At 44.3% G+C, this 27,153-nt stretch overlaps 1 protein-coding gene and 1 long non-coding RNA gene across 10 annotated transcripts in view; one reads left to right on the forward strand and one right to left on the reverse strand.

The window, feature by feature from the left end:
• The window catches only part of MTDH (metadherin), a 50,286-nt gene extending 49,341 nt beyond the window's left edge, over positions 1 to 945 (reverse strand). For 4 of the 9 annotated variants that reach the window (XM_084864559.1, XM_084864558.1, XM_084864564.1 and 1 more), the window contains exon 1: positions 153 to 945. In XM_084864559.1, coding sequence (XP_084720685.1) covers positions 153 to 539 — 387 coding nt within the window. In that variant the 5' untranslated portion in view covers positions 540 to 945. The remainder of the gene's footprint in view (positions 1 to 152) is intronic. The other 5 variants (XM_084864565.1, XM_084864562.1, XM_084864561.1 and 2 more) reach the window with 2 other exon arrangements.
• A 3,636-nt stretch (positions 946 to 4,581) lies between these two features.
• The window catches only part of LOC311611990, a 567,051-nt gene continuing 544,479 nt past the window's right edge, over positions 4,582 to 27,153 (forward strand). The window contains exons 1-2 of the long non-coding RNA XR_014793194.1: positions 4,582 to 5,246; positions 10,290 to 11,409. This is a non-coding gene — a long non-coding RNA (uncharacterized lncRNA). The remainder of the gene's footprint in view (positions 5,247 to 10,289; positions 11,410 to 27,153) is intronic.

The raw sequence follows: 27,153 nt of genomic DNA on the forward strand, positions 1-27,153 counted from the left end.
CCACCCACCCGGCCCACGCTTCCCGAGTTTCCCCCATCCGATCGCCCCCCAGGACCGTGCCCACCCGCCGCCCCTCCGGGAGCCCCGCTCGCTCGGGGGTGGGGGACCCCCCTAGCCCTCCTCTCCCGCCGCTCCCCCTCCCCCCCACTTACTTTGGGCTTCTCGGGCAATTTCTTGCGGTTCTTCTTCTTCTGCTCGTCGCCCCGGAGGCTCTTGAGCAGGGCCAGGTCGTCGGGGGCCGGGGCCGGGGCCGGCGCGGCGGCCGCCTCCTCGCGCCGGCGGGGCGCGCTCCTCCGCCTCCTGCGGGCGCCGGCGCACGCCGCGGCCCAGCCGCAGCCCAGCAGGCCGAGCAGCAGCAGCCCCAGCGCGCCCGTGCCCGCCAGGATCACCCAGCCCGGGTACCGCCTCGGCTCCAGCCCCAGGTCCAGGCCCAGCTCGGTGCGCAGGAAGCCCAGGCCGAGCGACAGCATCTCCCGCAGCCGCGCCGAGCCCTCCTCGGCCTGCCGGGCCAGCTCGTCCTGCCAGCCCCGTGCAGCCATCTTCCCTCCCCGTCAGAGGGGGCTCCTCGAGGGATGGAGGACGCCGGGGCGCACGACGACGCCGCCGCCGCCCGCCGTGCGACAGTCAAGGGAAGCGAAGACAGGGCCCGGCCGACGACGGCGGCTCAGGCCGAGCGCATCGCAGCCGCCCCTCGCGCCGGAGCCGCCGGTGGATCGGCCGTTGACGCCACCGGGAGGAGGTGAGGGGGGCTCCCAACTGCCCCCCCCGCGCGTCAGCTTCGCTCCGCCACCGCCGGCGAGGAGGAGGGGGGAGCGGCGGAGGGAGTGTCTCCAGTGGCGGCCGCTAAGCGGCGTCCGGGCGCCAGTGCCAGGCCGGGCTGACCTCCCCCCGGCGGAACAATGGCGGCTTCGGCCGCGATCCAGCCGCGCGCGCCGGAGTGGAGGGGCGAGGGGCGCGGGTCACGTGGGAGGCGGTGGGCGGGACGGAGTGACGTAGGCGTGGGCGGGGCGAAGGCGGGGCGGTAGCCGTTGGGCGAGGGCGGTGTGACGTAGGCGTGGGCGGGGCGACGCGGGTCGGGGCGGAAGCTGTTGGGCGAGGGCGCGCCTGTGGCTGTCGGAGGCGACTCTTTCGGGGCCTGGAGGAGGGAGTCGGTCCCGGGGACCGGTGACGGAGGGGGGCCCGGGAGGGGTTAACTGGGGGAAGCTTTCGCGGGTGGCTGGTGGCTTGGCGCTGGGAGACGTGGCGCTGTGACAGGCCAGGGGGCGGGGCTCCTGGGGAAGGGGGGGCGGGGACAAGGGGGAGGGGGAGGGGAGGAGGGTGCAGAGTGAGCTGCTGGGTTGCAGGGTTGCAGGGTCTAGGACTCGAGGTCAAAGTCTCCCCAGCAGAGTAGGTTTGCTTCGTTCTGATTCGGGGAGTGGTGCCCTAAAGGGAAATGGATGTTTAATGGATGTTTTCCCTGAGTCACCGGCGGGCTAGCTGCTCCCCAAGGGGCTCAGCGGAGCCTGGGGCCGGGCACGCAGGACCGGGCCTGGGTTTTAATTCACAAAACGGGTGTTTCTGCTCGGGGCCGGCACCCTGCGGGCTCAGGGCGCTTCCCGCGTCGTCGTTCTCCTCATTCATTCTCGCTCTGGCTGCTGTTACTCCCCGAGTTCAAAAGCTCGTGGGCGGCAGTGTGTTCCTACTAATTTATAGCTTTAATTAGAAACAAGAGAATCACATTAGATGGTGTTGACACGTAGAAGTAGCTTCCCGGTTGCACCTGAAGCTTCTGTACAAGACCACACAGGAGTTGTAAAAAAAAAAAAAAAAAAAAAAAAAAAAAAAATTCTATTTGTATAAGCTGTGTTGAAGGATAAGGAGGAAATGAATTAACCTTTTCAGATTTTAATTACAAAGCTGATGCTTTGGGATTACATTAGGTGGTTTTTTTTTAAATTCCATTCAATGATAATTAGCATGTAAAAAGGGTCTTAAGTGAGCTACATAAAATACAGGCTTTCTCAAAGACTAATAAGACCTTGAATGCCAAAAATGTATGAAAGAGTAGTTTGACCTACTTGGCGAGTGCTGTAATGCATGTTGTGATTAATGGTGGGGGTTTGGTAAATAAAATAAATTACTGCCCTGGGTAGTGTGGTTCAGTTGATTGAGTCTCCCATACACCAAAGGGTTGACAGTTCGATTCCTGGTCGGGTGCTTGGAGGAGGCAATTGATAGGTGTTTCTCCCTCTCCCTTCCTCTCTCACGGTAAGGTCAATAAAATAAAATTTAAAAACAAACTTTAAAAAATTACTGCTAAGCTTTATATAGACTTATATTTAGACTTATATTTAAAGACTGAAATTTACAAGGCCCAAAACTTAGATGTTATCAGGATCTGCTTTAACTCTAAAAGGCTCCACATTTTATTTATGCTTATGAAATTCGGTTTGTCAGCCTACATTTATGTTTTGTTTTCAGAGACTGATGCTGTTGCTAAGAAGTTCCACTGCCCATTTTGTAATTGGGGCAGGGTGTGCGTGGTGGGGGTGGGTAGGGGGGAGGGGGTCCTTGCCCTCACCTGTTGCTTGTGGGAGTGGAATTCTTCTATATCCCAGAAAAAGAGTTTTCTGAGGCTTGCGAGGGAGGGTGAAATACTGAAGAAAGCTTTATTTCTGTGGAATTACTCCCCTGAGTTTCCACGGCTCCTTCCCTTTGTCCCACCAAGCAAGAAGTGTGCTGTGGCTGGGATAGGGCTGAAACAAAAGCCAGTGTAGGGCAGAGTCCACTCCTGCGTCAGGCTAGAGTAATTTGTGTTCCCAACTGCAGTCCATCGACCCATTGCCTGTGGGGTCTGCATGGCTGTGGGAGCCGAGAGAGAGAATTCTTTTCTCAGGGGGGTGGGGAACCTTTTTCTGCCAAGGGCCATTTGGATATTTATAACATCTTTTGTGGGCCACACGAAATTATCAGCTTAAAAATTAGCCCGCTGTATCTGGTCAAACATTTAATTAATTCGCCCCTGATACTTTGGCAGGGCCAGACGTGGGCCTTTTGTGGCCCATGTGCCAGACGTGCCCCACCTCCGGTTTAGCGGATTATGTACTCTCAAATTGTAGGGGCTTGCAGTGGGCCATGCCCGTTCTGGCCAAAGATCTCTGTTCCCAAGTGTGACTGACAGACACCTCTGTAGTCACTGGAACTTCACTGAGCATGCGTCTATTTCCCCTTTGTTGGATCCCATCCCCCAGTGTTCTGCAGGGGATGGGCTGGTGGTTCCCTGGGAAGTGCAGAGTTGCAGCTGGAGGGCAGTTGGGGGCGACAAGACCAGCAGAGGAGGGAAGTTGAGAGAGACCAGGCCTGCAGGGGAGGGCAGTTGAGGGGGACCAGGCCAGTGGGAGAGGGCAGTTAGGGGCAATCAGGCTGGTGGGATTGGGCCTAAACAGGCAGTAGGACATCCCTTGAGGGGGTCCCAGATTGGAGAAGATTCAGGCTGGGCTGAGGGGCCCTCCCCTCCCCCCCTGCACCAGGCCTCTAGAATTTAATAAAACTACAAGGCATACCTTGGAGATAGTGTAGGTTCAGTTCCACACCCCCGCAAATAAAGCTAGCATACCAATAAAGCAAGTCATAGTCTTTTTTGCTGCTAGTGGAAGGCAAGATCTTCAATTTGTAAAAATGGCAACATCTGAGAAGATGCCATAAAGTGACGTGCCATAAAATGAGTTATGCCTGTACATCTAAGGAGCTTTATCTGCACCTGATTCAGATAATGAGATTCTGGATTTGGGGCAGATACTGTAGTGAGATGAAGGCCTTCGGAGAGGCTGAATGTGATCTGCATATGGAAGTGATGTTAATTACTGGGGACCAGAATGTGGACTATGGTAGGCATTTCCAAGAAGGCCCCTGCGTTTTGGTATTTATGGCTTTGTGTAATCCCATCCCCTTAAGTAGCTTGCTTCTATGAACCAGTAGAGCTTCACCATTGAGAGAAGTCATTTCTGTGATCAGGCAACAGAAGATTCCGACTTCCATCTGGCTAGCAGACTTCCTCCCTTGAAGGCTTTGATGAAGCAAGTTGCCATGTTGGAGAGACATATGTGACAAGAAACGGAGGGCAGCCGGGCTGGCATGGCTCAGTGGATGGAGCAGCATTCCGTGCATCAAGAGGTTGCTGCTTCAATTCCTGATCAGGGCATATGCCCAAATTTTGGACTCAATCCCTAGTAGGGGGGATGCAGGAGGCAGCTAATTGATGTTTCTCTATCTTCTTTCCCTCTTCTTTCTCTCTAAAAAAATTAATAAAAACTATATTTAAGGGGGAAAAAAGCTGAGGGCAGCCGGTGTTTTTCAGTGGTTGAGGACTAGGAGGTCACAGTTAAATTCCCAGTCAGGGCACATGCCTGGGTTGTGGGCTCGATTCCCAGTGTGGGGTGTGCACGAGGCAGCTGATCAATGATTCTCTCTCATCATTGATGTTTCTATCTCTCCCTCTCAGAAACCAATGAAGATATATTTTAAAAAAGAATGTTATATATGTATATGTACATATATATACATGTATATGTAAATTATTCACTGACATGAAAAGCCACTGGTAAGTGAAAAATTATCATGCTTAGTATTAGTTTATTAAAACTTCAGAATATGTATATTTAGAATATGTATATTTAGAATATGTATATGCATATACAGGGATAGAGACAGGCATCTGGAAAAGTATTCCCCCAAGTTTTTACTCCAGTTTACAAAACAATTAGCCATATAGGAACTAGAATTTTGTTTTCCCCACTTTTTAAATATATTTTATTGATTTTTTTTTACAGAGAGGAAGAGAGAGGGATAGAGAGTTAGAAACATCGATGAGAGAGACATAGATCAGCTGCCTCTTGCACACCCCCTACTGGGGATGTGCCCGCAACCAAGGTACATGCCCTTGATCGGGATCGAACCTGGGACCTTTCAGTCTGCAGGCCGACCCTCTATCTACTGAGCCAAACCGGTTTCGGCTACCCCACGTTTTAAATATACTCTTCTGAATTTATTTTATATAAAAATGTATCATCCTTTTAGTCAGAATAAAATCAGGTTGATGTTTTTTTCTTTGTTGAAATTTTACCTACAGAGTAACCTTGCAGCACATTCTATAAGGACGCTCAACCACCACAGAGACAGAATGGCACAGCTGTGCCTGTTTGCCCCAAAGAAGCTGTTGAGTGTTGGTGACATTTTATAATAAGTATGAACAGTGACTAATGTTACAAGTGAGTTATAAACACTGAATTATACAAAATCATTTCTGTACCAGGTAAAGCTGGAGCAGGGGAACGGTTTTATATATTACACATTCAGACTTCACACAGGAGCAGGGCACCAAAGGAATCTGTTCAGAGAGGCCACCTCTGTCTTCGGAAATACTCTTTTCTTCTTTCTAAAATAAATTTTTAGTACTCTTTTGAAAATTGGAAATAAGCTTATTATAGACCCACAGACAAGTTTCTCCCCAGAGGATAAGCATTTGGGGGCAGTGATATACTGTATGAGTTAGTACAATTTAAATTTAAAATGCTGTCCTGGGAAATGTCTCCTAAGAGTTGTAATCTTTCAGTGGCATGTTTCATTGAGGTCCACTTTGCAGGATAGTGCCACTACTAAAATTGAAGGTATGCCATCCGTGTGCTTCTAAGGGTCCAGTTACATTTCAAGATGTATTTCTGAACCTGTGAAATGTTTCTTACTAAGAGGGAAACTGCTTTAGAAGTTGCTAAGCAGTTGGAAGAGAGAGGGGGGAAAAAACATCAAAAATCATTTGAGGCCCAATATTTGTAAAAACAAGTATCTCTCCTGGTGGCTGAGCACAAAAGAAAGAAACAGGTGTCACTGCCGGGAAAGACCAGGTGTTTATACAGATTAGTAACCTCAGATACTCAAAAGCTGACAACAGTAGTGATCTAAAGAGAAATCTAAAAATAACTTGAATAGTAAGTTATTACTCCAATGTGGCCTTGCTACATCTAATGTACCCTAAATTTGAATTACTTGAACTCAATGGACTCTCCCTCCTTTCCTCTCCTTTCTCCCAGCCCCCTTTTTTTCCTCTCAGAATATGGTGCAAGTGAATTGCAAGTATGAGGTATGGTTACTCTTTGGAGAAATTTCTTTTGTGACCCTAATCTTGATGAACCGTTTTATGAATATGTGTGAGAACTTTGCTTCAGAACAAATTTATCACCTTTACCAAAGAAAGAAATAAATAAAAATAAATAAATAAAAGGAAATTTTTGATAAATATCATTTTATGATAAATAGGACATCATTTTCTTGGAAAAATAAGGACACAAAAACCTGTAATATGGAATACCTAATTACTTTAAAATAATATTTCACAGTAGTAGTGTTGGCCAAGACTGTTATCAGCTTTCTACTCTTCTCCTGTGAGCATCAATGAAATCAAATGAATCATCAAACGTGTGTGAAAGTGCAGGACATGCAAATTCACCAAGCAGGCAGTCTCTTTAAATTTATGATTCCTGTTCCTGGGAGGTTATTTAGTTCCTTATGTGCATTTTGCTTGCAATCAGAGGAAGAAAATCCCCATTAGTGCTTCAGGTATAGCCTCCTCTTTTAAACAGACTTCTATCATAGGCAGCAAGATCTAAGAGCTTAACAAATGTTGCCTACAGTTAAGAACTGGGGTTGTTCCATAGAGTCTTTGAGGGCAAGAATATAAGAAAATTGATTTGTTAGTATCCCTTATAGTGTTTCCCAAACTTTTGACATATGTGCACCCCTTCTATAATTTTCGTAACGCTGAGTACCCCTTGTACTCATGAGAACGTAGAATTAGGCGCAGCTAAGCACGGTGCAGTGCATATCCCCACCAAACTTCGGTGCAACCCATACCCCCACCAAACTCTTCCCGTACTTTGGGAAACACTGCTTATAAGAACATAAGTCCCATTGGGGGCAGGAAGGGTATCTAATTTGTGCACTGGGGCACCCCTAGCACTTACTGCAGTGCCTATTAATATAAATATTTGTTCAACTAATGAATTAATGAGCCTGGTGATTAGAGAGCGGGGTGGAAGAGAAACTGTTTAAATAGTCTGAGATGTGAGGTATCCCATGCCTAAATTCAGCAGTGGTGGAAATGAAGTGAAAGGGGGATGATAAGAAGGTGAGATAAAGGGGAAGGAAGAATCATAGATGACTCATATTCTTTGACTGAGTAACTAGTGACCACTACCCCATCAGTGAAAAGAGAGAAGTTGAGGGGAGTTAACTTATTACTATGAATCTTCATTTTGGAATGAGCTGCTGCTGCTGACTTATTCATAGTTTGTGAAACGGAAGGTCCTCATACCTTCTCCCAGAGTCTCCCTAACGCTCTCTGCAGGTCACGTGGTTTCTTCCTCTGAGGGCTTCTGTTTTCTGAATTACCGGTCTCATTCAATTTTGGTAGCCCAAAGAGAATTAAAAAGAGCCCCCACACATTTCTTCTCCTCTTCTAATTATATACCTCTACCATTACTGTCTTTTATTTGTGGTAGTCACAGTAGATAGGGACATTATGGTGAGATTGAGCATCACAATGAAATAAAACTTCTAGGCACTAGTATTCTTCTTTTCAAAAGTATCTCTTCCTGACTGCTTCCTTTTGTTTATAATTCTAAGAAAAACAGTGCAAAAACTTTCTAATATAGTTCTGTAGCTGTTATTTATGAGTGGAAATTTCATTACTAGAAATCTACTTTCTGAAATTGCTTACACTTACAAAAACTCTCAATTTATATCAGAAACTTTTTTTTATTTTTATTTTTATTTTTTAATATATTTTATTGATTTTGTACAGAGAGGAAGGGAGAGAAGTAGAGAGTTAGAAACATCGATGAGAGAGAGTCATCGATCAGCTGCCTCTTGCACACCCCCTACTGGGGATATGCCCGCAACCAAGGTACATGCCCTTGACCGGAATCGAACCTGGGACCCTTCAGTCCCCAAGCCGACGCTCTATCCATTGAGCCAAACCAGTCTCGGCTATATCAGAAACTTTTGAACACATTCATTACTGTATCTCTTCTGAACAAACTATTCGTAGCCATCTTTAAACCTGAAACTCAAAAGGTTGTTAAATATAGACCAAGAGTAATCTGTTTACAGCTGCTAAGAGGATTTAGCAATCGTATTATTTGTTTTTCATGAATAATTGGAATACTTTTTCTAGCTTTTGCCCTAGTTACTCTAAAAGGAGCCAACTTCAAAGTTCAGGTGCATTCCCCCTAACAGACTGTGTTGATGTTCTTTATGAGTAGACAGTATTGTGCATAACCTTGAGAATAGAGTTTGTTCATTGGGTTTGAATTTTTATAATTAGCCAATAAAATGTCCGTTTTGAACTATTGCATCAATTTTAGCAAATTTTCATCCTTCTTTGTACAGAAATGTATATAATTTTTAATATATTATTGCTCCTTGACTTAAGTATTCTGAAACTAGTGACAGTGAAATAGCAATTAGTAACCCAAAGCATAAATTCTAAATGTAATGTAATTGAAATGTAAGGTTTTTCAATTAGGATACAGATTAAGATGCCTTAACAAAGATTTACAGAGGTTTAAACAATATAGAATTTCTTCATTTAACAATGTGATTCATTTCTCACATAATATTGGTATGTTGGCTCCTTCCACCTATAGTGCTATCATTGTCCCTAAAATATTAACCTCATCTTGGTCCTAAGATGCCTTGTCACTATGTCCAAGCTCCAAGATGAGAGAAGGAGTAGAATAAAAAGATACATCTTCCATTAAGGGGCACAACCAAAAAATTGTGTATATAACTCTGCTTATGTTCCGTTGGCCAGATCTTGGTCAAATGTCTACACTTAGCTGCAATGGAGGCTGGGAAATATGCCTGGCTAAAACTCAGGATTTTGTTTCTTAAGATAATCTGAGAATATGGATATGGAATGCTAAAAGTTAGGACTCTTCAGTCTTAAATGAATGCTCATTGGACTAAGTTGGTTGACTGTGGATTCAACTGTGAAGGAAAAAAACAAAAGGAAAATTATGCATCATTAACAAAATGTTAAAAATATGTTTCCATGTCCTAGGTGGTTTGGCTCAGTGGACCGAGTATCAGCCTGCAGACTGAAGGGTCACAGGTTCAATTCCAGTCAAGGGCACATGATCCCCAGTGGCACAAGTTTCATTCAGTGAAACATGTCTTCCAAGACCTCTCCTACTCTGGCTTCTTCTAGGAATCGAACCTACCACCCTTTGGTATATGGTATGCTCCAACCAACCGAGCCACACTGGCTAGGGCTCCTTTAATGATTTAAGAGAAGCTGTCAATCAATGGAAAATGTGTTGCACCTGGCCCAGCTTGTATGGCCCAGTGGATTGAGCATCTTTGTATGCGCCAAGAGGTCCTTGGTTTGATTTCAGAGAGAGGACACATGCCTGGGTTTCGAGCTTGATCCTCAGTTATAGACATTCAAAGATTAGAAAAGAAATCTTTAGCTGTCCAGGAGGAGAAAGTAAGTCACCATAAGGAGGAAAATTAGGCTTGCCTTAGACGTCTCGGCAATATTCAAAGACAGAAAGCAATGGAACAATATTTACAAACTTCTAGGCACGAGAAAGTGTGACCCAGTCAAATGATTGTTTGGTGATAAAGTCAGTAATCAGGCTTTCTCAAACTAAAAAACAAACACAAAAACTAAGGAAAGTAGTACTTAAAATCTAGTGTATAAGAGATATAAAATCTGTGAGCCCTTCTTGGGGGGGCGGGGGGCGTGGGGGGGAAAGGCATTGAAATCCAGCCAAAGAAATGGATGAAGATGGAGAATTTAAGAGTGGTAAGAGAACTGGAAATGAACACTAAGTAAGTAGGAGTATTGCAATTACAGAACACAATATGATGGTTTATTACCTGGCAAAGTAAAATATAACATAAGCAATGAAAAATGAAATATGGAATAGTGTGGGTGGGAGAAATGCAAGAGTGTTTCATCTTCATCTCTCATAGCAGTGACTCAATTCCTGCCATCTAAAATTAAACCACATAGTTAAGAAGAAAAAAAAGGTAGCGCCATTTCCAAACTTTTGATGATTTTTATAACCTCTTTGCTTAACCTGAGAGCCAGCAAGGCAAGCCGGCATATGTGCTCCAGATTCGCGTGCAGCTGTTTTGATTACTTAAGGCCAGTTTCGTGTTTTTAAATATTTTAAAATCTGAATGTTATGAGGTGGTAGTGAATTTGCCAATTAACCCCTATTTTCCACCTTCTTATTTCCCACATTTAGGGGCCTGCCTGATCCTGCCTCTGCAGGAACTAAAATCTCCTGTGGTGAAGAATCATTATCTGGCCGAAACTGGTTTTGCTCAGTGGATAGAGCGTCGGCCTGCGGACTAAAGGGTCCCAAGTTCAAATCCAGTTAAGGGCATGTACATTGGTTGTGGGTACATCCCCAGTAGGGGGTGTGCAGGAGGCAGTTGGTCGATGTTTCTAGCTCTCTATCCCTCTCCCTTCCTCTCTGTAAAAAATCAATAAAATATGTTAAAAAAAAAAAAAAGAATCATTATCTGAAGTTCAGCAATTCCTACAGTAAGATGAAATAATGATTGACCCACTGGTACATTCCCCTCATTTGTTTTTTAAAACGTATTTTTATCCAGCATAACAGATGGTATTTTCCCACACTATAATGACAGAAATCTGTCTCTTGGTAAACACAAGCATCACTGCCCCATCTTGTACTTAATGTAGCTGCGACCAGGACTTGAACTCCATGCAATCCTGAGTGATGCACAGAGAATGACTTCCACAGAGGAACCCTTGCCCCATGTAGAAACACTCAGGGGATGCTTCTCCTTATGTGGTGTCTTACTCTATTTAAAGCCTTAAGGGATTAGCTGCTGTCACCTCTAAGCTATTTCTTTGGCTCAGCTTTAACTTTTAGTCCTTTAAATAAACTGCGGATTGGGACTGAACCAGAGCCAGAAGAAACAGCTGATTGTCTGTGCAGGCCCCTTTGGGAGGTTCTGGCCCTGACCTTAAAGGCTGAGCTGGTCATTCTAAGAAAAACCGTGGGTAGCCCCAGGGTGTACTCTGACGGCGTTAGGAGGGACATCTGATTGACATGGGAAGGACTAGTATCCAGCAGGAGACCAGAGATTAGGTAGAAAAAGAGCTGCAGAATTCTCAAGGTAGTATTTCCATATACGGTTACTATATTATTTCCTCAGGAATCTGCTGATGACAAAAGACGCTACCTTAGAAAAGCAAAACTAGCCTTTTATTTGAATTAAATCCTGCAGCAAGTAAGAGAGGGCTGTCTCGCACCTTAGGTTTGGAACTTCTAAATATTTCCATATTTGAAAGAATAAAGGCTGGATGGTATGATGGTGGCAGTGGGAATGGGGGTGGTAGTAGCTTGTACTCCCATTTCCCTGCCCCCATCACATAGTCAACTTTTGGAAGAACCAAAGTTTGGTTCCTAATTGGATATGAGAACAAAGAAATCAAACCAGATCATTAGAATGGCAGGCAATATCATTCACCTCGGGCAAGTAATGTCTAATCACTGGGGTGTACATCTGAAACTAATATAATGTATGCAAATGTAATTGGAAAATGATAAAAAAAATAATAGTAGATATTGCTGACATAAACTTCCTTTATCAGCCTTTTATTTTATAATATGTGGATGACCTGCTCCTATGCTCACCTTCAAAGGAAGCTTCGATCTCCAGCTCCTTCAAGAACTAGCAGAAATGGGGGCATAAGCATAAGGTATCTACAGAGAAACCCCAATTCTGTAAGACTTAGGTTAAATATCTGGGATATTTAGTTACTGATAAAGGTCTCCTCTTGGATTCAAGTAGGACCCAGGATATTTTAACTTTTTCTATCTCCAAGACTGAAAAGTAACTCAGGAGTTTCCAATGCTTGATTGGATTTTGTAGAATTGGATTCTTAAATTTTCTGTCATGCCTTAACCTTTGTTATCCCTTCCCAAAGCTGAAGAGACAGAGCCCCTCAAATGGTAGACAGAGGAATTCCAGAAGGCCTTCAGTGAAATAAAAGGCAGTCTTTGCCGAAACCGGTTTGGCTCAGTGGATAGAGCATCGGCCTGTGGACTGAAAGGTCCCAGGTTCAATTCCGGTCAAGGGCATGTGCCTTGGTTGTGGGCACATCCCCAGTAGAGGGTGTGCAGGAGGCAGCTGATTGATGTTTCTCTCTCATCGATGTTTCTAACTCTCTATCTTCCTCTCTGTAAAAAAATCAGTCATATATATATGACACACACACACACACACACACACACACACACACACACACACTGTCTTTCTCTAAATGGAACCGTTGAGGCAGTCCAATGCCTCAGGCACCTTCTCCTCAACAAGCAGAGCTCTATGCATTAATTCAACCTTACAATTTGGTCAAAGGTAAAACAGCTAATATTTACACTGACAGCAGGTATATCTTTGGTATGGCCCATGACTTTGGTATGTTCTGGAAACAGAGAGGATCCTTGACTACTTCTGAACAAAAGATTTTAAAAGTCCATATAGTGTAGAAGTCTTAGAGGCTAATCCAATTTTCTAAATCTTTAGAAATCATAAAAATCCCTGGACATTCAGTGGTAAACACTATGGACAGTAGAGGCAATCATTTGGCTGACACTGCTGCTAAGTTAGCAGTGTTAAAGCAAGCTCAGCCCTTTGCGGAAACTCTGATGCTAGCGGCTAAAGCAACTGAAGGTTTAAAAATAACATGATGAAATATTATCTGCCTAACAAAATAGAAAGAAATTGTTAGAACAAGGCCATAAAGTTTACCCTTAAAGAAAAGTACAGGTAGGTCCAAATGACTGACCACGACTCTCTAATTGCATACAACATCGTATGTTACAATAGACACATGACTTAACTCATTGGAATGCTGACAAATGGTTTTATGGAGAAAACAATGTTACTGGAAGCTATGGATAATACCCTGTTTCCCCGAAAATAATACAGTGTCTTATATTAATTTTTGCTCCCAAAGATGCGCTAGGTCTTATTTTCAGGGGATGTCTTATTTTTCCATGAAGAAGAATACGGTACACATTTATTGTTAAATGAAAATAAAGGAAATTTATTGCCTGTATACGGTACGGTAGTATGGTAGTTGTCAATATAAACCAGACAAACTGTGAATCTTATAGTATCAAGAATTTACTCATTTTTTCAGTGACAATCATGTCATCATCTTCTGGAACATCATCATAACAATCCAATTCCTAAATTTCCTGGTGAATTTCTTGTGACTCCATTTCTTTCAGAATCAGTGGACCAAATCTCTCATGTTTAGCCTAGGGGGGGAGGGGCCTTATTTTCGGGGGAATGCCTTATATTTCACTCAGAAGGAAACCTGTAAGTAGGTCTTATTTTCGGAGGATGTCTTATTTTCCGGGAAACGCGGTAGAAATTCTCTTCCCCATTTGGGGAGTTCCCTTGGTGCTCCACAGCAACCTGGGAGCTCATTTCACAGGACACATTGTACAATCTAACGTCTGGTTGCTTTTGCAATATTTTCATTGTGTTTACCATCCCCAGTGCTCTGGTCTCCTCAAACAAACAAATGGGGTCATAAAAACTCCCTTGGCAAACCCCATAAAGTCTTTTCATCTGCTTTGGCTTAGGGCTCTTTTCTTGGCATTGTTCAACCTTAGATGTAGACTGCTGGGCAAACATAGACTGTCTCCTTTTGAAATTATGACCGGCAAACCCATCATATTAGATCAAGGAATATATGAACCAGCACTGCTGAAAGGAGGCCTCCTGATGTACTGTAAAACGAAACAAAACAAGGGCCCTTAAGCTCCTATAGCAATTTCTCCATAGTAAGCTCCTGGGAGACAAAGATCTACAACATTATTATCTCCAACCCAAAGATTTTTGTCTATTAGAATGCCACATCCATAAAGATACCGTTCAGCCACGATGGGAAGGACTTTATCAGGCATTACCTACTGACCTTTAGGCTGCTAAACTTAAGGGTCACTCACGACCAAGTATTTTTATCTCTGGTGGCTGAAGCATCCCTGTGCATATTGTATCTTTGTTTTTTAGAAAGAAGCAAGGAATCAGGCTGGTCTCTTGCCGTTTTACAAAGTGATTTCCTCCCAGAATAGGATGTTTGGGGGCAGATAACAGTTTTCAACCTCAAAGCTATATATTTCAGTCAGAGACTTCGAGTCTGGGTCGCTAGAGACAAGCAGCATGATAAAGAAGGCTTTTCTGAGTCACATTTGGAGGAAAAGATAACAGTGGCCTTAAATTAGACCGAGGGATACACTTCAGACCGATTTTTAAAGACTTGGTAACACGTCATCCCAAGCTCGACACCTTCTGTTGCTGAACAGTCCCCTTTACTGTTTCAATGAGACACTTGCAATCCTTTGAAGCCGTGGATGATCGGGAGCCGGTTCGCTCCTCGCTGACCATGCACTGCGAAACGAGCAAACAACCCGGGCCCCGTGTCAGGCGGGCCAGCGTGTGTCCCCGCTCCCCTTCCTTCCAGATGGTCCTGCAGGCCAGCCAGGTGGGCCGCTGCCAGCCCCTTCTGATCGCTGCTGGACACGCACCAAACGCCATCCATCCATCAGAAGATCTAAGAAGCACACTGCTCTCCATTGTTCACGTTCTTCTATTCACATTCGTATTCCCTTAAGGACCATGTGTCTATTTGCCTGGCTACATGTATTATTCCTCCTCCTCTCTCTCTCTCTCTCTTTAATTCATGAAAAGGCTCAGTAATACTTTTTTGGGGGATAACGTGTTGGCTTAAATAGGTTTATTTTATTTTTTTAAATTATGAATAGAAGTAGAGATACATTTTTCTTGGCCTGGCTTGAACACACTATTGTTTTTCCAATTACTTCTGGTATATCTTTTGGAAATTAAAAAATTTTTAAATGACTGAACCCAGATTCTAACTGTCCCCAAGGATAGCATCTGTTCTCATTTCATGCAACCTTAGACACAGGACTCAGCACCATAGGCAGTGTCCAGAAAGCCCACGTACAGGATGGTGAATGTGGTGAATTTGAATCTTGTTCTGGCTCTGGGACCTTCTATACATAAATTCTAAGTCTCAGTTTCTCACTAAAATGGAGATGAGCCCTAGCTGGTTTGGCTCAGTGGATAGAGCATTGACCTGAAAGGTCCTAGGTTTGATTCTGGTCAAGGGCATGATATACCTTGGTTGCAGGCACATCCCTAGTAAGGGGTGTGCAGGAGGCAGCTGATCAATGTTTCTAACTATCCCTTTCCCTTCCTCTCTGTAAGAAATCAATTTTTTTTAAAAAGTATGTTTTTATTGATTTTAGAGAACGAGGAAGGGAGAGGGAGAGAGAGATACATCAACGTGAGAGAGAAACATTGATTAGTTGCTTCCCTCATGCACCCTGACTGGGGATTGAACCCACAACTTGGGTATGTGCCCTGACCTGGAATTGAGCCACAAAAGACCACAAATAGCCAAAGCAATACTGAGAAAAAAGAACCAAGTCAGAGGTATCACACTACCTTATTTCAAATTATACTATAGAGCTACAATAAGCAAAACAGGAAGGCATTAGATAAAAAGCAGGAACACAGACCAACGGAAGAGAATTCAAAGGCCAGAAATAAAAGCATGTGTATATGGACAAATAATTAAAAAAAAAAAATATATATATATATTATTGATTTTTTACAGAGAGGAAGGGAGAGAGCTAGAGAGCTAGAAACGTCGATGAGAGAGAAACATCGACCAGCTGCCTCTTATACATCCCCTACCTGGGATGTGCCCACAACCAACATATATGCCCTTGACCGGAATCGAACCTGGGACCTTTCAGTCCGCAGACCGACACTCTACCGCTGAGCCAAACTGGTTTCGGCTGGACAAATAATTTTTGACAAAGAAGCCAGGGATACTATTCCTTAAGTAAACTTCCTAGAAAGAAATCCAGGTGAGAGTGACACTCACATCAGCACAGCAGGTCTCGGTTCTCTTGCCCATGTTGAAAAGGTTCCCACAGCTAAACTAACCAGGAATGACTTGCTCATCCTGATTTCAGGGCGATGGACACGCACTTCCCGCATGTGGAATGCCTTCCGTTTCCGTCTGCTGCTTTTGGCAGCAGTTGGCTTAAAACCCATCTTCTCCAGGAAGCTTATCTGGCCAACTCCCCATTATTAGGATCCTGTCTGGACCCCACGTGCCTCAAGTTGGGGGTTTTCAGATTTAGAAAATAATAGCACAGGATGTCCAGTTCATTGGAATTTCAGGTAAATAGACAATGCATTGTCCTCTTCTTTTTCCCATGGGGCATGTTTACCAGGTGTACCATATTATATCAACATTTGTGTAACTCCATCAATTGAAAAAAAAATCCGCGCTATTAACCGGTACACCTGGTATACTAAAAATTATTTGTTGTTCATGAAATTAAAATTTACCTGGGGTCTTGTATTTTATTTGAAAACTCAAGTTTAAAAGTCTTGAAAAACAGATACCCTCTGAGTATTGTCACACATGTTTATTATGTTACTTTCCAAAATAACCATGTTTTTTTTTATGTGGAATATCTTGCCCTCTACGTTGATTGTAATCTCCTTGAAAGTAGCCACTTTAGACATAAAACACTATAAAGCCAACCTAAAAATTTATTTTTAAACCAGTCTAAGTGTATAAGGCTGGTTTGGAATAAAATCAGAAGTTATTATCATTTACTGTATGTTACCCATATAAAAGTGTGCCATTATATTACCTGCAATGCACATTCACACTAGTTCCGTTCCTGAACTGCGTTTTGATTCACTTAAAGACACGCAGTAGCAGTTGCTTCCCAAGGCTTTGAGCACTAAGCCAATGAAAAACATTGCCTTAGCCAGAGCCGGTGTCAGATTCTGTGTCAGCAAAGCCTGGGCCCTTTTGCGTCAGCAGAGGAAGCCAGCTTCAGTTCTGATTTCTCTCTGCTGAGAACAGGCTGACTTTTCCTTCCAAAGGGTCAGCTGCAGAGGCTGCCGTTTGGAGACCGTTTATTTGCTCTCTGCACTGAGAACTCGGGCATCCGTAAGAAGGCTCACTGAGAGAACTCAGTGCCCGGCGCCAGGTGGATGTCTCAGCTGAGTGGGGAGCGGTGAAAGCTCATGGACCACAAACTGCAGTAATAAAAGCAGTTTGATTTGCTATGAATGCTCTGAACACAATGCTCCGGTGTGAGCCAGGGTTTTGACTCTTGAACCTTGGTTTCTGGAGGAACTGGCAAGGTGGTAATGTAAAGAGAAAACCGAAGGTGAAACAGCTGAGAAGGGGTTCATTCCAAGGGAGCAAAACAGACAAGGAAGGGGATTCAAGGGTTGGGGTTGAGAGAGGAGGAGAAGCTGTGAGTGTGTGTGTGTGTGTGTGTGTGTGTGTGTGTGTGTGTTTAAATCTAAAGGGAACAAAAAGGGAAATGGCGGTCGAAAGGCAGAAATGGTGTGACTGGAGGGAACCTCATCAGGGGAATTACATTTTCTTAAAATAAGGAGCGGTTTGGGGCGCTGGGTGGAAAGAGGAAGTAGGAATGGGAGGGGAGGAACCTCTTTTGGCCACCTGGAGGGAGGGAGGGAGGGAGAGAGGGAAGGAGGGGGTGAGCTGTGAGACTGGAGCAGATAACCGGGCTGCCTTGGGCCTCCGGAGCAGCCCCAGGGTGGGCAGGGGGCCTGGAGGTGCAAGCGAGAATCATGAGTTGGTATAAACAAAGGTTTGAAATAGCTCTGGTGAGATGAGAGATGGGATCAAACCTTTTTAAAAGGGAAAAGTTTTAGATACACTGTAGACCACGCCTGTCAAACTCACTGCCAGAAGGCCACATGCCTCGTTTATTTAAACAGTTGCTGGATTTTGTTTTAATTTTTTTTTAAATTGATTTTTTATTGAGAGGAAGGGAGAGTTGGAGAGACAAAGACATCGATGAGAGAGAAACATTGATCAGCTGCCTCTTACACACCCCCTACCGGGGATGTGCCCGCAACCAGGGTACGTGCCCCCCTTGAGTGGAATCGAACCTGGGACCTTTCAGTCCGCAGGCTGATGCTCTATCCACTGAGCCAAACCGGTTTCGGGTGGACTTTGTTTTAAACAATGATTTTTGTTCTTACATAAAAAAGAAAATATCTTCTCCTCCCCTTAGAAATATGGTATGGAAAGTCAATGTCACAGATCTCTATGTAGTTGAGCATATAGAGCCACCTTCAGAATTTTTCTCCCCAAATTATTAAGAACTTTAATTAGGCCTTCTCCCCCCAACTCCCCGCTGCCGGCACTGGCTTCCCTTGCAGTCCGGGTTTTGTCCGGAAGGTCATCATTAAGATCACTTCCTTAGGGAACAGATTGATTGAAATTCTATCTAATTAGCATATGATGCTTTTATTATTATTATAGTTATCACCTGCAATCTCATCACCCAGATGTTATAACCCCTGTGACACTTTGATATGTATCTTTCCAGAAAATGCATGCGTCCCAGACAGATATATTAGGTATTTTAGACTTGCTGAATAATAATTAAAAAAAAGGTAATAAATGAACAAAGATGAATGTATAAAATAACAAATTATGTGAAGCAACTTAAATGCCAGCAGTGGAAGACTTGAGTACATACATTAGGTATGACACCTTATCAGTGATGAAGACCTATATTGACAGAAGGGTGTCCATTGTATGTTATTTTTAAGTGAAAAGAAAGCAGATCACAGAACATTAATATGGAGGATAACTTGTTATAATGGTTAAAGCACTGGATCGAGAGTCACATGGTCTGGAGTCAAATCCCATTTTCTAGACCTGCTGAACCCAGGTCTAGTCTGACCCCACCTGTCTATAACACCTTGGTGCCATTTCCCGCCGCCCACAGCAAAACATTGCTATTTACCTTGACAAAGATTCTAATCTAAACGCATATTCCACAAGCAATGGGCTCTGACCGCTAGCAAGCTAACCTTGAAGGTGGACTAACGTCAGAGTCTCTCTATTGCCACCTAGTGTACCATCTCTGAATTGTAGTAGCTGTACTCTGCCTTACACAAGAACATATTTAAGATCACTTCCTTAGGGAACAGATTGATTGAAATTCTATACATTGTCAAAAGGTGTAAACATTAACTTTTCATCATTTATTAATGTAATACATAGTATAAATACAATAAAGAATGAAAATTATATTAAAGAAAAAGAGAATAACCTGCAATTCCATTGAGCAGCAAAAACACCATTTAGGGACCATTCAAGTAAATTTAATTTTAATATTTTTGTAAATAAAATTAATGTTATAGGTGCATATACTTTAATAGCATGATTTTTTTTTGTGTGTGGGGGGTGTTACATTTTACTGATCTGAGGAGTTGATCGAGGTTGGAAGCCACTTTTCTACAGAGGTTGGTTTCTTAGATGTTGAATTAGGTGAAGTTAGGAGAGCAGAGGAAGCAGTGCCATATTTGGTGACTACTGGTAGCCACGGAGGGGGTCAGGTCTAGGAGACAGCGCAGGGCAGCTGATCCTGGAGCACAGTGTGGGGCCAGCTGGGATGGAGAAGGAATAGCAGAGCGCCACTGGAGAGCTCTCCTTTGACCTCTATGGTTGAGCCCGGACACATCTGAATTCTAAGCATATTGTAGGAAAAAACAAAACAAAACTTGTTTAAGTCATGATGAAATCTGGGAATAAATTCAACCGTATGACTTCAATCCAAATGGGACCCGTTTTTTGTTTTTAATGTATTTAGAGAATCGAGGTTCAGGCTTCCAAGGGAATGAGATAAAGGGGATGGAGGTCAATAAAGGGGCTGGGAAAATAGCTCACAGAGAGCCGCCGGGGATTCTGTTTGAGAAGAGACGTGTTTGTGGCCAGCAGCAAGTGATCATCAGTGGCTGTAACGAGGGAATCGTCATGAGAGGGAGACTGGAGGAACTTTCCATCACTTGGCAATGTTTTTGATTTGGATATATCTGACACCCACAGAGGAGGGAGACAGCCGGCCCATGACTTGAAAACTAAATTAAAACTGCTCTTGAGGCCTCTGAAGATCTGGATCAACATCAGCAGGAGGAGGGGGAGAGGAGAGAGAAAGTCAGCAGGTGGGCCGCAAAGCAATGGCCTCGGAAGCAGGGACCTCGGGTTCCATAAGTGCAGTTTACAAAAACGCTCCGACCTCCTTCATCCTCGCTGGAGCTGGGTGGTGCCGTACATTTTAAATGGACTCCAGCCTCCGCCCTCACGTGTTTGGCTGGTGTCCAAGGATGCCCGCAGCTCCTGGCCTTGATGTATGGCGTAGGAGACAGCCTGATGGTACATCTCCAGGGAGCTCTTTCTGGAATAAGAGTGCATGTCATTTTCCTTAATGACCACCCAGTGCATCGCGCTATGTTTGGGTTCTGACATTTATTTCAACATTAACTCAGAGGTTTTGAAATCGATGCCGTTGTGCCCGGCCTCCCAGTGGTTTCCTGTGGCTCACCAGCCCCTGCTGGGGACAGTCATCTGAGGAAATGTAAGGAGATCACTGGGGCAGCCCTCCTCACAGCTCATTGTCCCAGCACACGCTGTATTGCATTGTTATTTTTAACTCCTCCACATTAGATTCCCCCCCCCCCCGCCCCTCTTCCTAAGGCAACCGAAGTCCACTCAATTTCCTTGACTGTCAAAAACACAACTTGCAATTTTCTTTATTTTTCTTTATTTCCTGCGAAGCTATCATCTTCATGTCCAGCTCCATTTTCTCTTCTCTCTCTCTCTCTCTCTTTCTTAATATATATATATATATATATATATATATATATATATATATATATATATAATGGATTTTTTACAGAGAGGAAAAGAGAGGGATAGAGAGAAACATCAATGAGAGAGAATCATCAATCAGCTGCCTCCTGCACACCCCCTACTGGGGATGTGCCTGCAACCAAGGTACATGCCCTTGACCAGAATTGAACCCAGGACCTTTCAGTCTGCAGGCTGACGCTCTATCCACTGAGCCAAGCCGGTTTCGGCTCTCTTTTCTCTTCGGTGGCTTCCTTACCGAGCAGGGATGAAATCTGCTTACTGCAAGATGACGTGGCAGGAGCAGGCTGGACACAGTTCACGTGGCCTGACCAGGGGAGGGGGCTGCTGGGAAGGGGGGCTTCCGTCCAGGAGGGTAACAGCCTCTGCACTCATCCCCTGTTCAGCCCGAGCCCTCTCCAGTCTATTCTGAGCCCAGCGGCCAGGTGATCCTGGTAAGACACCAGGGGCCTCTGTCAGTTCTCCACCCCAAACCCTGCTGGATCCCCACTTCACACTTTCTCCTCCGTTTTCCCCACGGACTCTCCTACTGTCCCTTGAACACACCCGCCTGCTCCTGCCTCACGCCATTGCCTTCGTCTATCTTTTTGTCCTAGAATGCGCTTCCCCCAGATACCCATATCCTTGCTCTCTCATATACTTAAAAAAAAAACAACTAATTTTTTACAGAGAGAAAGGGAGAGATAGAGAGTTAGAAACATCGATGAGAGAGAAACATCGAACAGCTGCCTCTTGCACACTCCCTTCTGGGGATGTACATGCCCCTGACCGGAATCGAACCTTCAGTCCGCAGACCGACGCTCTATCCACTGAGCCAAACTGATAAGAGCTCTCATATACTTAAAGTCTTTATTCAGGGAGGTCCCGCCTGACTGTCTCATTTAAAATTACAAGCTCCTCCCCCAACCCTCCCCTCCCCCCTGAATTCCCTCTTTCCTGTCCCTGTATTGTAGAGGGCCCCTGGGGAATGCACATGGATGACCTTTAAATTAATGTCAGCTGAGTCCGAGGTGACTGGCAAGGCGGAGACTGTTATCGGTACTGATTTATTATCTTTATCCTGGTGCTTGGAATGAGGAGCAAATACCCTGTTTCCCCGAAAATAAGACAGTGTCTTATATTAATTTTTTCTCCCAAAGTTGCGCTAGGTCTTATTTTCAGGGGATGTCTTATCTTTCCATGTGCTAGGTCTTATTTTCGGAGGATGTCTTATTTTCGGGGAAACATGGGTAGGACCTTGATTTACCCAGGTCTTAATATGCTAAATCCCAGGACTGAAGGAATGAATAGGACCTTGGCACAACCAAAACTTCTTTGACCTTAACCCCCTCCCCCACCCTGGAAATCAATAAATGCGCTGTGTTGTCTGTGGTGGGTGTTGGCTGTCCCTTCATCAGAGTGACAGCCTCCACCCGGCACCCAGCTTGAACCTGTTTCTGTCTCTTGTCTCTTTCTTTTTTCTCAATCCCCAGCTCCCCAACTCAGGAACCTGTCCTCTCCCTTTCCGTGAGGGACGAGGAAGAAAGAGAAGCACCCCACTGCCCTGTATTACTTTTCTGTGTAGGTCACGCCATAACCCATCTTACTACGTGCATTTCATTTTTATTTTGTCATGCCTGTTTCTCCCCACCAGCATCTACACTCCGAGATGGCAAAGCCAGCGTGAGCATTCTGCTTATCGCTGAATTCCGAGGGCCCGGACAAGAGCCTCGCGTGATCCGTGTGTTGCCTCACTGATGGCTCCTTTCTGGAAGCCTACCAACCCTTTATTTACTTTTCAACTGCAGTTGACATTCAATACCATTTTCTACCAGTATTTTATAGGATCACCGCTCCACACCGCCTGGAGCATCCCTCACCCAGCGGTGTGCTGGTGGGATCCTCACACCAGCAGAAGCCACAAACACCCATCACCGCCCTAGGAAGGAAACAGGGAAGAATGCAATGGGTTTTTAATGTATGTTTCCATTTTCCAACACTTGAAGAAAAATAGGTCATTCGTAGTCTTTCCCATATAATTAAGAACTCCATTAGCACCATTAGCTAGTTATTAGCAGTGACTTGGAATTAAGTATGTGTCTCATGATCTTTCCTCCACTAAAGAAAACAACGTTAATAGCTCTGATTGAATTGGCTCAACTTATTTGTGTGTGTGTGTGTGTGTATCCCCCCCCCACCCCCCCCTCCGCCCAAGAAGTGATTTCTCTGCATAGGGGGACAATTTTTCAACTCATTTCAATATTTATGAAGCATCTTATATAGTACAGGCAACAAAGTCATACCTCTAGTTGTCTCACTTATGAGGTGCCATTAGCATCTTGAATTGGGTACTTGGTTTGCAGTGAATCAGGCCCTGGGTAAAGGTGCTAATTGTTTTTCCTTTTGAGAATCCCCAGGAGGTCACGCCTATTAGAAACAAGACAACAGGCCAAATAGAAAGTCAATAATGCGAAGCCCCATGTGACCAAACGGAGACAACAACGTAATTACAGCTCTCGAGAAGCGAACGCAAACCATTCAACCAGGAATCACCTGGTCAGCACTAGCTAGTTAGGTAATCTGCCTGAGAGGCCTCTGCCAGCCTCTAAAGCAGGGGTGGACATGTCTGGCCCTGGGAATCATTAGGTCTAGCCCTGCCACGGTATTAGGGGTGAGTTAATGAAATGTTAAACCAAATATAGCAGCCTAATATTTTTATTTTTTAAAAATAGATTTTTACTGATTTCAGAGAGGAAGGGAGAGGGAGTGATAAATAGAAACATCCATGATGAGAGAGAATCATTGATTGGCTGCCTCCTGTGTGCCCCCTACTGAGAATCGAGCTTGCAACCCAGGCATGTGCCCTTGATTGGAATCGAACCTGGGACTCTTCAGTCCGAAGTCTGATGTTCTATTCACTGAGCCAAACCGGCTAGGGCTAGCAGGCTAATCTTTAAGCTGATAATTTTGTTATAAATATCCAAATGGCCCTTGGCAGAAAAAGTCTCCCCACCCCTGAGCCTAAAGGAACCGATCTTCCTTAACCAGCCACTTGCTGTTCAGTGTAACTTCCTTGTTCCCGCTCCCTTCGGCACATAAAAGCCTTCTATTTCGTCCAGCTCCTGGGAGTTCCGTTTTATCTGCTAGATGGGATGCTGCCCAATCCCCGAATCGCTGAACGAAGCCAATACAATCCAGCATGTACTCAGTTCAATGTTATCTTTTGACACATCCTTTGAGAGACACAGTTTGCTCTCCTGGGCCATCTGGCTATTTGGGAAGTCGCAGTCTTGGTCTCAAAGTTCTGTTTCATTTCCACCAAATTCCCAAAGAAACTGACGGGATTTCCCCAGGGCAGGTTCTTGTGTTCTGTGGCATACTCAGTCTTTTGTGGGAGCATAATGCATATATTCATACATATGTATGTATATAATATTCTTTGCACTAGTTCACTCATTGCTCTTTCGGGGACTGGTGGATTCAGTCGTGGATTGCACTCCCTTCTTGACCGTAATCAACACGTATTTTCTGATTCAACTTTCCTTCACTCTAGTGTAGTGGTTAAGCCTGTGTGCCACATACAAATTTCAGAACATTAAAAATAGAACTCTTGCCAAAACCAGTTTGGCTCAGTGGATAGAGCGTCGGCCTGCAGACTCAAGGGTCCCAGGTTCGATTCTGGTCAAGAGCATGTACCTTGGTTGCGGGCACATCCCCGGTAGGGGTGTGCAGGAGGCAGCTGATTGGTGTTTCTAACTCTCTATCCCTCTTCCTTCCTCTCTGTAAAAAATAAATAAAATATAGTTTTAAAAAATATATAACTCTCATATAAATATAGAATGAGCCTGTGTCACCGATTTAATTACATTCTTTTTTTTTTTAATTTTTTTAAAAAATATATATTTTATTGATTTTATACAGAGAGGAAGGGAGAGAGATAGAGAGTTAGAAACATCGATGAGAGAGAGTCATCGATCAGCTGCCTCTTGCACACCCCCTACTGGGGATATGCCCGAAACCAAGGTACATGCCCTTGACCGGAATCGAACCCGGGACCCTTCAGTCCCCAAGCCGACGCTCTATCCATTGAGCCAAACCGGTCCCGGCATGATTTAATTACATTCTTGAGGAAACTGACAGGATGGTAGATCTGGTTCAAGGATTGCAGTTGGGTTAGAGGTAGTCATAATCCCTGAGAGTGCTGACATGAGATTAGTAATTTAGATACAAAACTGGCTAATCTCCTAGAGCAATAAAACTGTAACCTCTGGAGTTCTCTTTCTCACTGCAGAGAAACTCATTTGCATTGCCATAGGTCAAGAATCATTTGAGTCACTTCCAGCTTTCTACAAGTTAACCTCTGTCCTTACAGAAATGTAGAATGCCCTAATCAATTGTAAGGGGTCAGTCAGTAGGGCAAGCCCCCTAAATGTTAGCCAGAATAGGCTATTCCTGGAGTGGGTCTCTAATGTTCCAGTATGACTTTGAGAAGATGGGTAGCCATCTTTTGAGTTCTTTCCAAGTTCTGGATACTTTTGTCTTAACAGCTTTTCGGTTGCCCAGATTCAAAATCTGGTTCCCATAGGCAGTCGCTGTGACCTTGGTCAAGTTACTGAGCTTCTCTAGGCCTCCGTTTAGTCATCTATCAAGTAGCGATCAGAGTAGTTCTTACCACGTTGGATAATTGTGAGGTACCTGCCAATGAGCTGATGCATGTGGGGAGAATAGAATAGTGCCTGGCACGTAGTAAGTGCTCAATAAGGTGTGGCTGCCACGATGTAAGTGGGCATTAGGTTGAGCTGTAGGAAATCAGTGCAAGGGCTGGTGTCCGTTAAGGTTATGGCCTTGTGATGGGGAGAGCTGTGACCCTCAGGCCATCACAGAGTCGGTGTCGTGGTCAGAGGGGGTTCATTTAGAAGCTGCAGGCACTTGCCAATGGCAGCCGGGGCTCAGAGTGGCTGTTGGCAATTGGAGCAGAATCTTGATGGAGGCAAAGATGGGGCCCATGTGAGAGAAAAAAAGGACTGAGGGCTCAGTGTCCCTCACTGGTGGGGTCTGTTGAGCCCGTAGATACACTTGGCTGTTGAATTGTACTTTCCTCCTTCGCTTTCTTCCTCTCTTTCCTCATCTGTTGAAGTCTCCGTGGCAGGCATTAGGTATTCTTCTACTCTTCAAAGTTGACTATGGTATACTCCCTACGCTTAAGAAATATAAATAAAATCATGCAATATGTGGCCTTTTGGGTCTGGCTTCTTTATTATTATTTTTAAAATCCCCATCTGAGGATATTTTCTTATATTGATTTTTAGAGAGAGTGGAAGAGAGGGGGAGAGACAGAGGGAGAGAAACATCGATGCGAGAGAGACACATAGATTGGTTGCCTCTCACACATACCTCAACCGGGAGCAGGCAATTGAGCCTGCAATCAAGGTATGTGCCCTTGATTGTAATTGAACCTGGGACCCTTCAATCTGAGAGTCCGATGCTCTATCCATTGAACCAAACCAGCTAGGGCTGTGCCTGGTTTCTTTCAAATGATATAATGTTTTTGAGGTTCATTCAGCATGTATGAGTACTTTATTATTATTATTTTTAATGTCTGAGTCATACTCTATTGTATATACATACTCCACAATTTATTTATCCATTCATGTGTTGATGAACGTTGGGTATTATGAATAGTGCTTGTATGAACAGGAGTGTACAGTGTGTGCTTGAGTACATGTTTTCATTTTTGAGTTACATACCTAGGAGTGGAATTGCTGGATCATGTATTGTTTCTGTGTTCAGCTTTTTAAGCTGGTGTTCCTTCTTGCTTCTCATCCTTCCATACTTATTCCTTTTCACAAAACCCTGCTTTTGGAGCACCAAGAAGCAAAAAGTCTGAAGCAGACCAAGGAGAAGGGTCAGGGTCAAGGCAAGGCTGGGAACACACCCACATTAATCATCACTGTTATTCCATTTGTCACTCTTACTCTGTGGACTTATTCCCAAGTTTTGGGAAAATAGACTAAAAGTTTGCTCCTATTTTGAATCATAGAACTTTCAGTCTGGAAGAGATGAGATTTTCCAATTCCACGAATTCTCAAACGTTCCTTGGCCAAATTCTCTCAGGCCTCACCGGAGAGGGCCCTGGTGTCCTCCCGTCCCAGCCCCCCTTTAACCATATTGGCTCTTATTTTCATCCGTTTCATAGATGAGTTTACGGGTAAAATTTCGCATGAAAAGCAGAGGGATAATATTTTAAAATCGAAATTGTATTTGTTTCTGGTATTTCGTGGTAGCCCTGGGTCCTTGCCCCCATCAGTGCGCATGGCATTCTGTATTCA

Source organism: Pipistrellus hanaki (genome assembly GCF_964339955.1).
Source record: "Pipistrellus hanaki genome assembly, chromosome: 17".
Classification (NCBI taxonomy): Eukaryota; Metazoa; Chordata; class Mammalia; order Chiroptera; family Vespertilionidae; genus Pipistrellus; species Pipistrellus hanaki.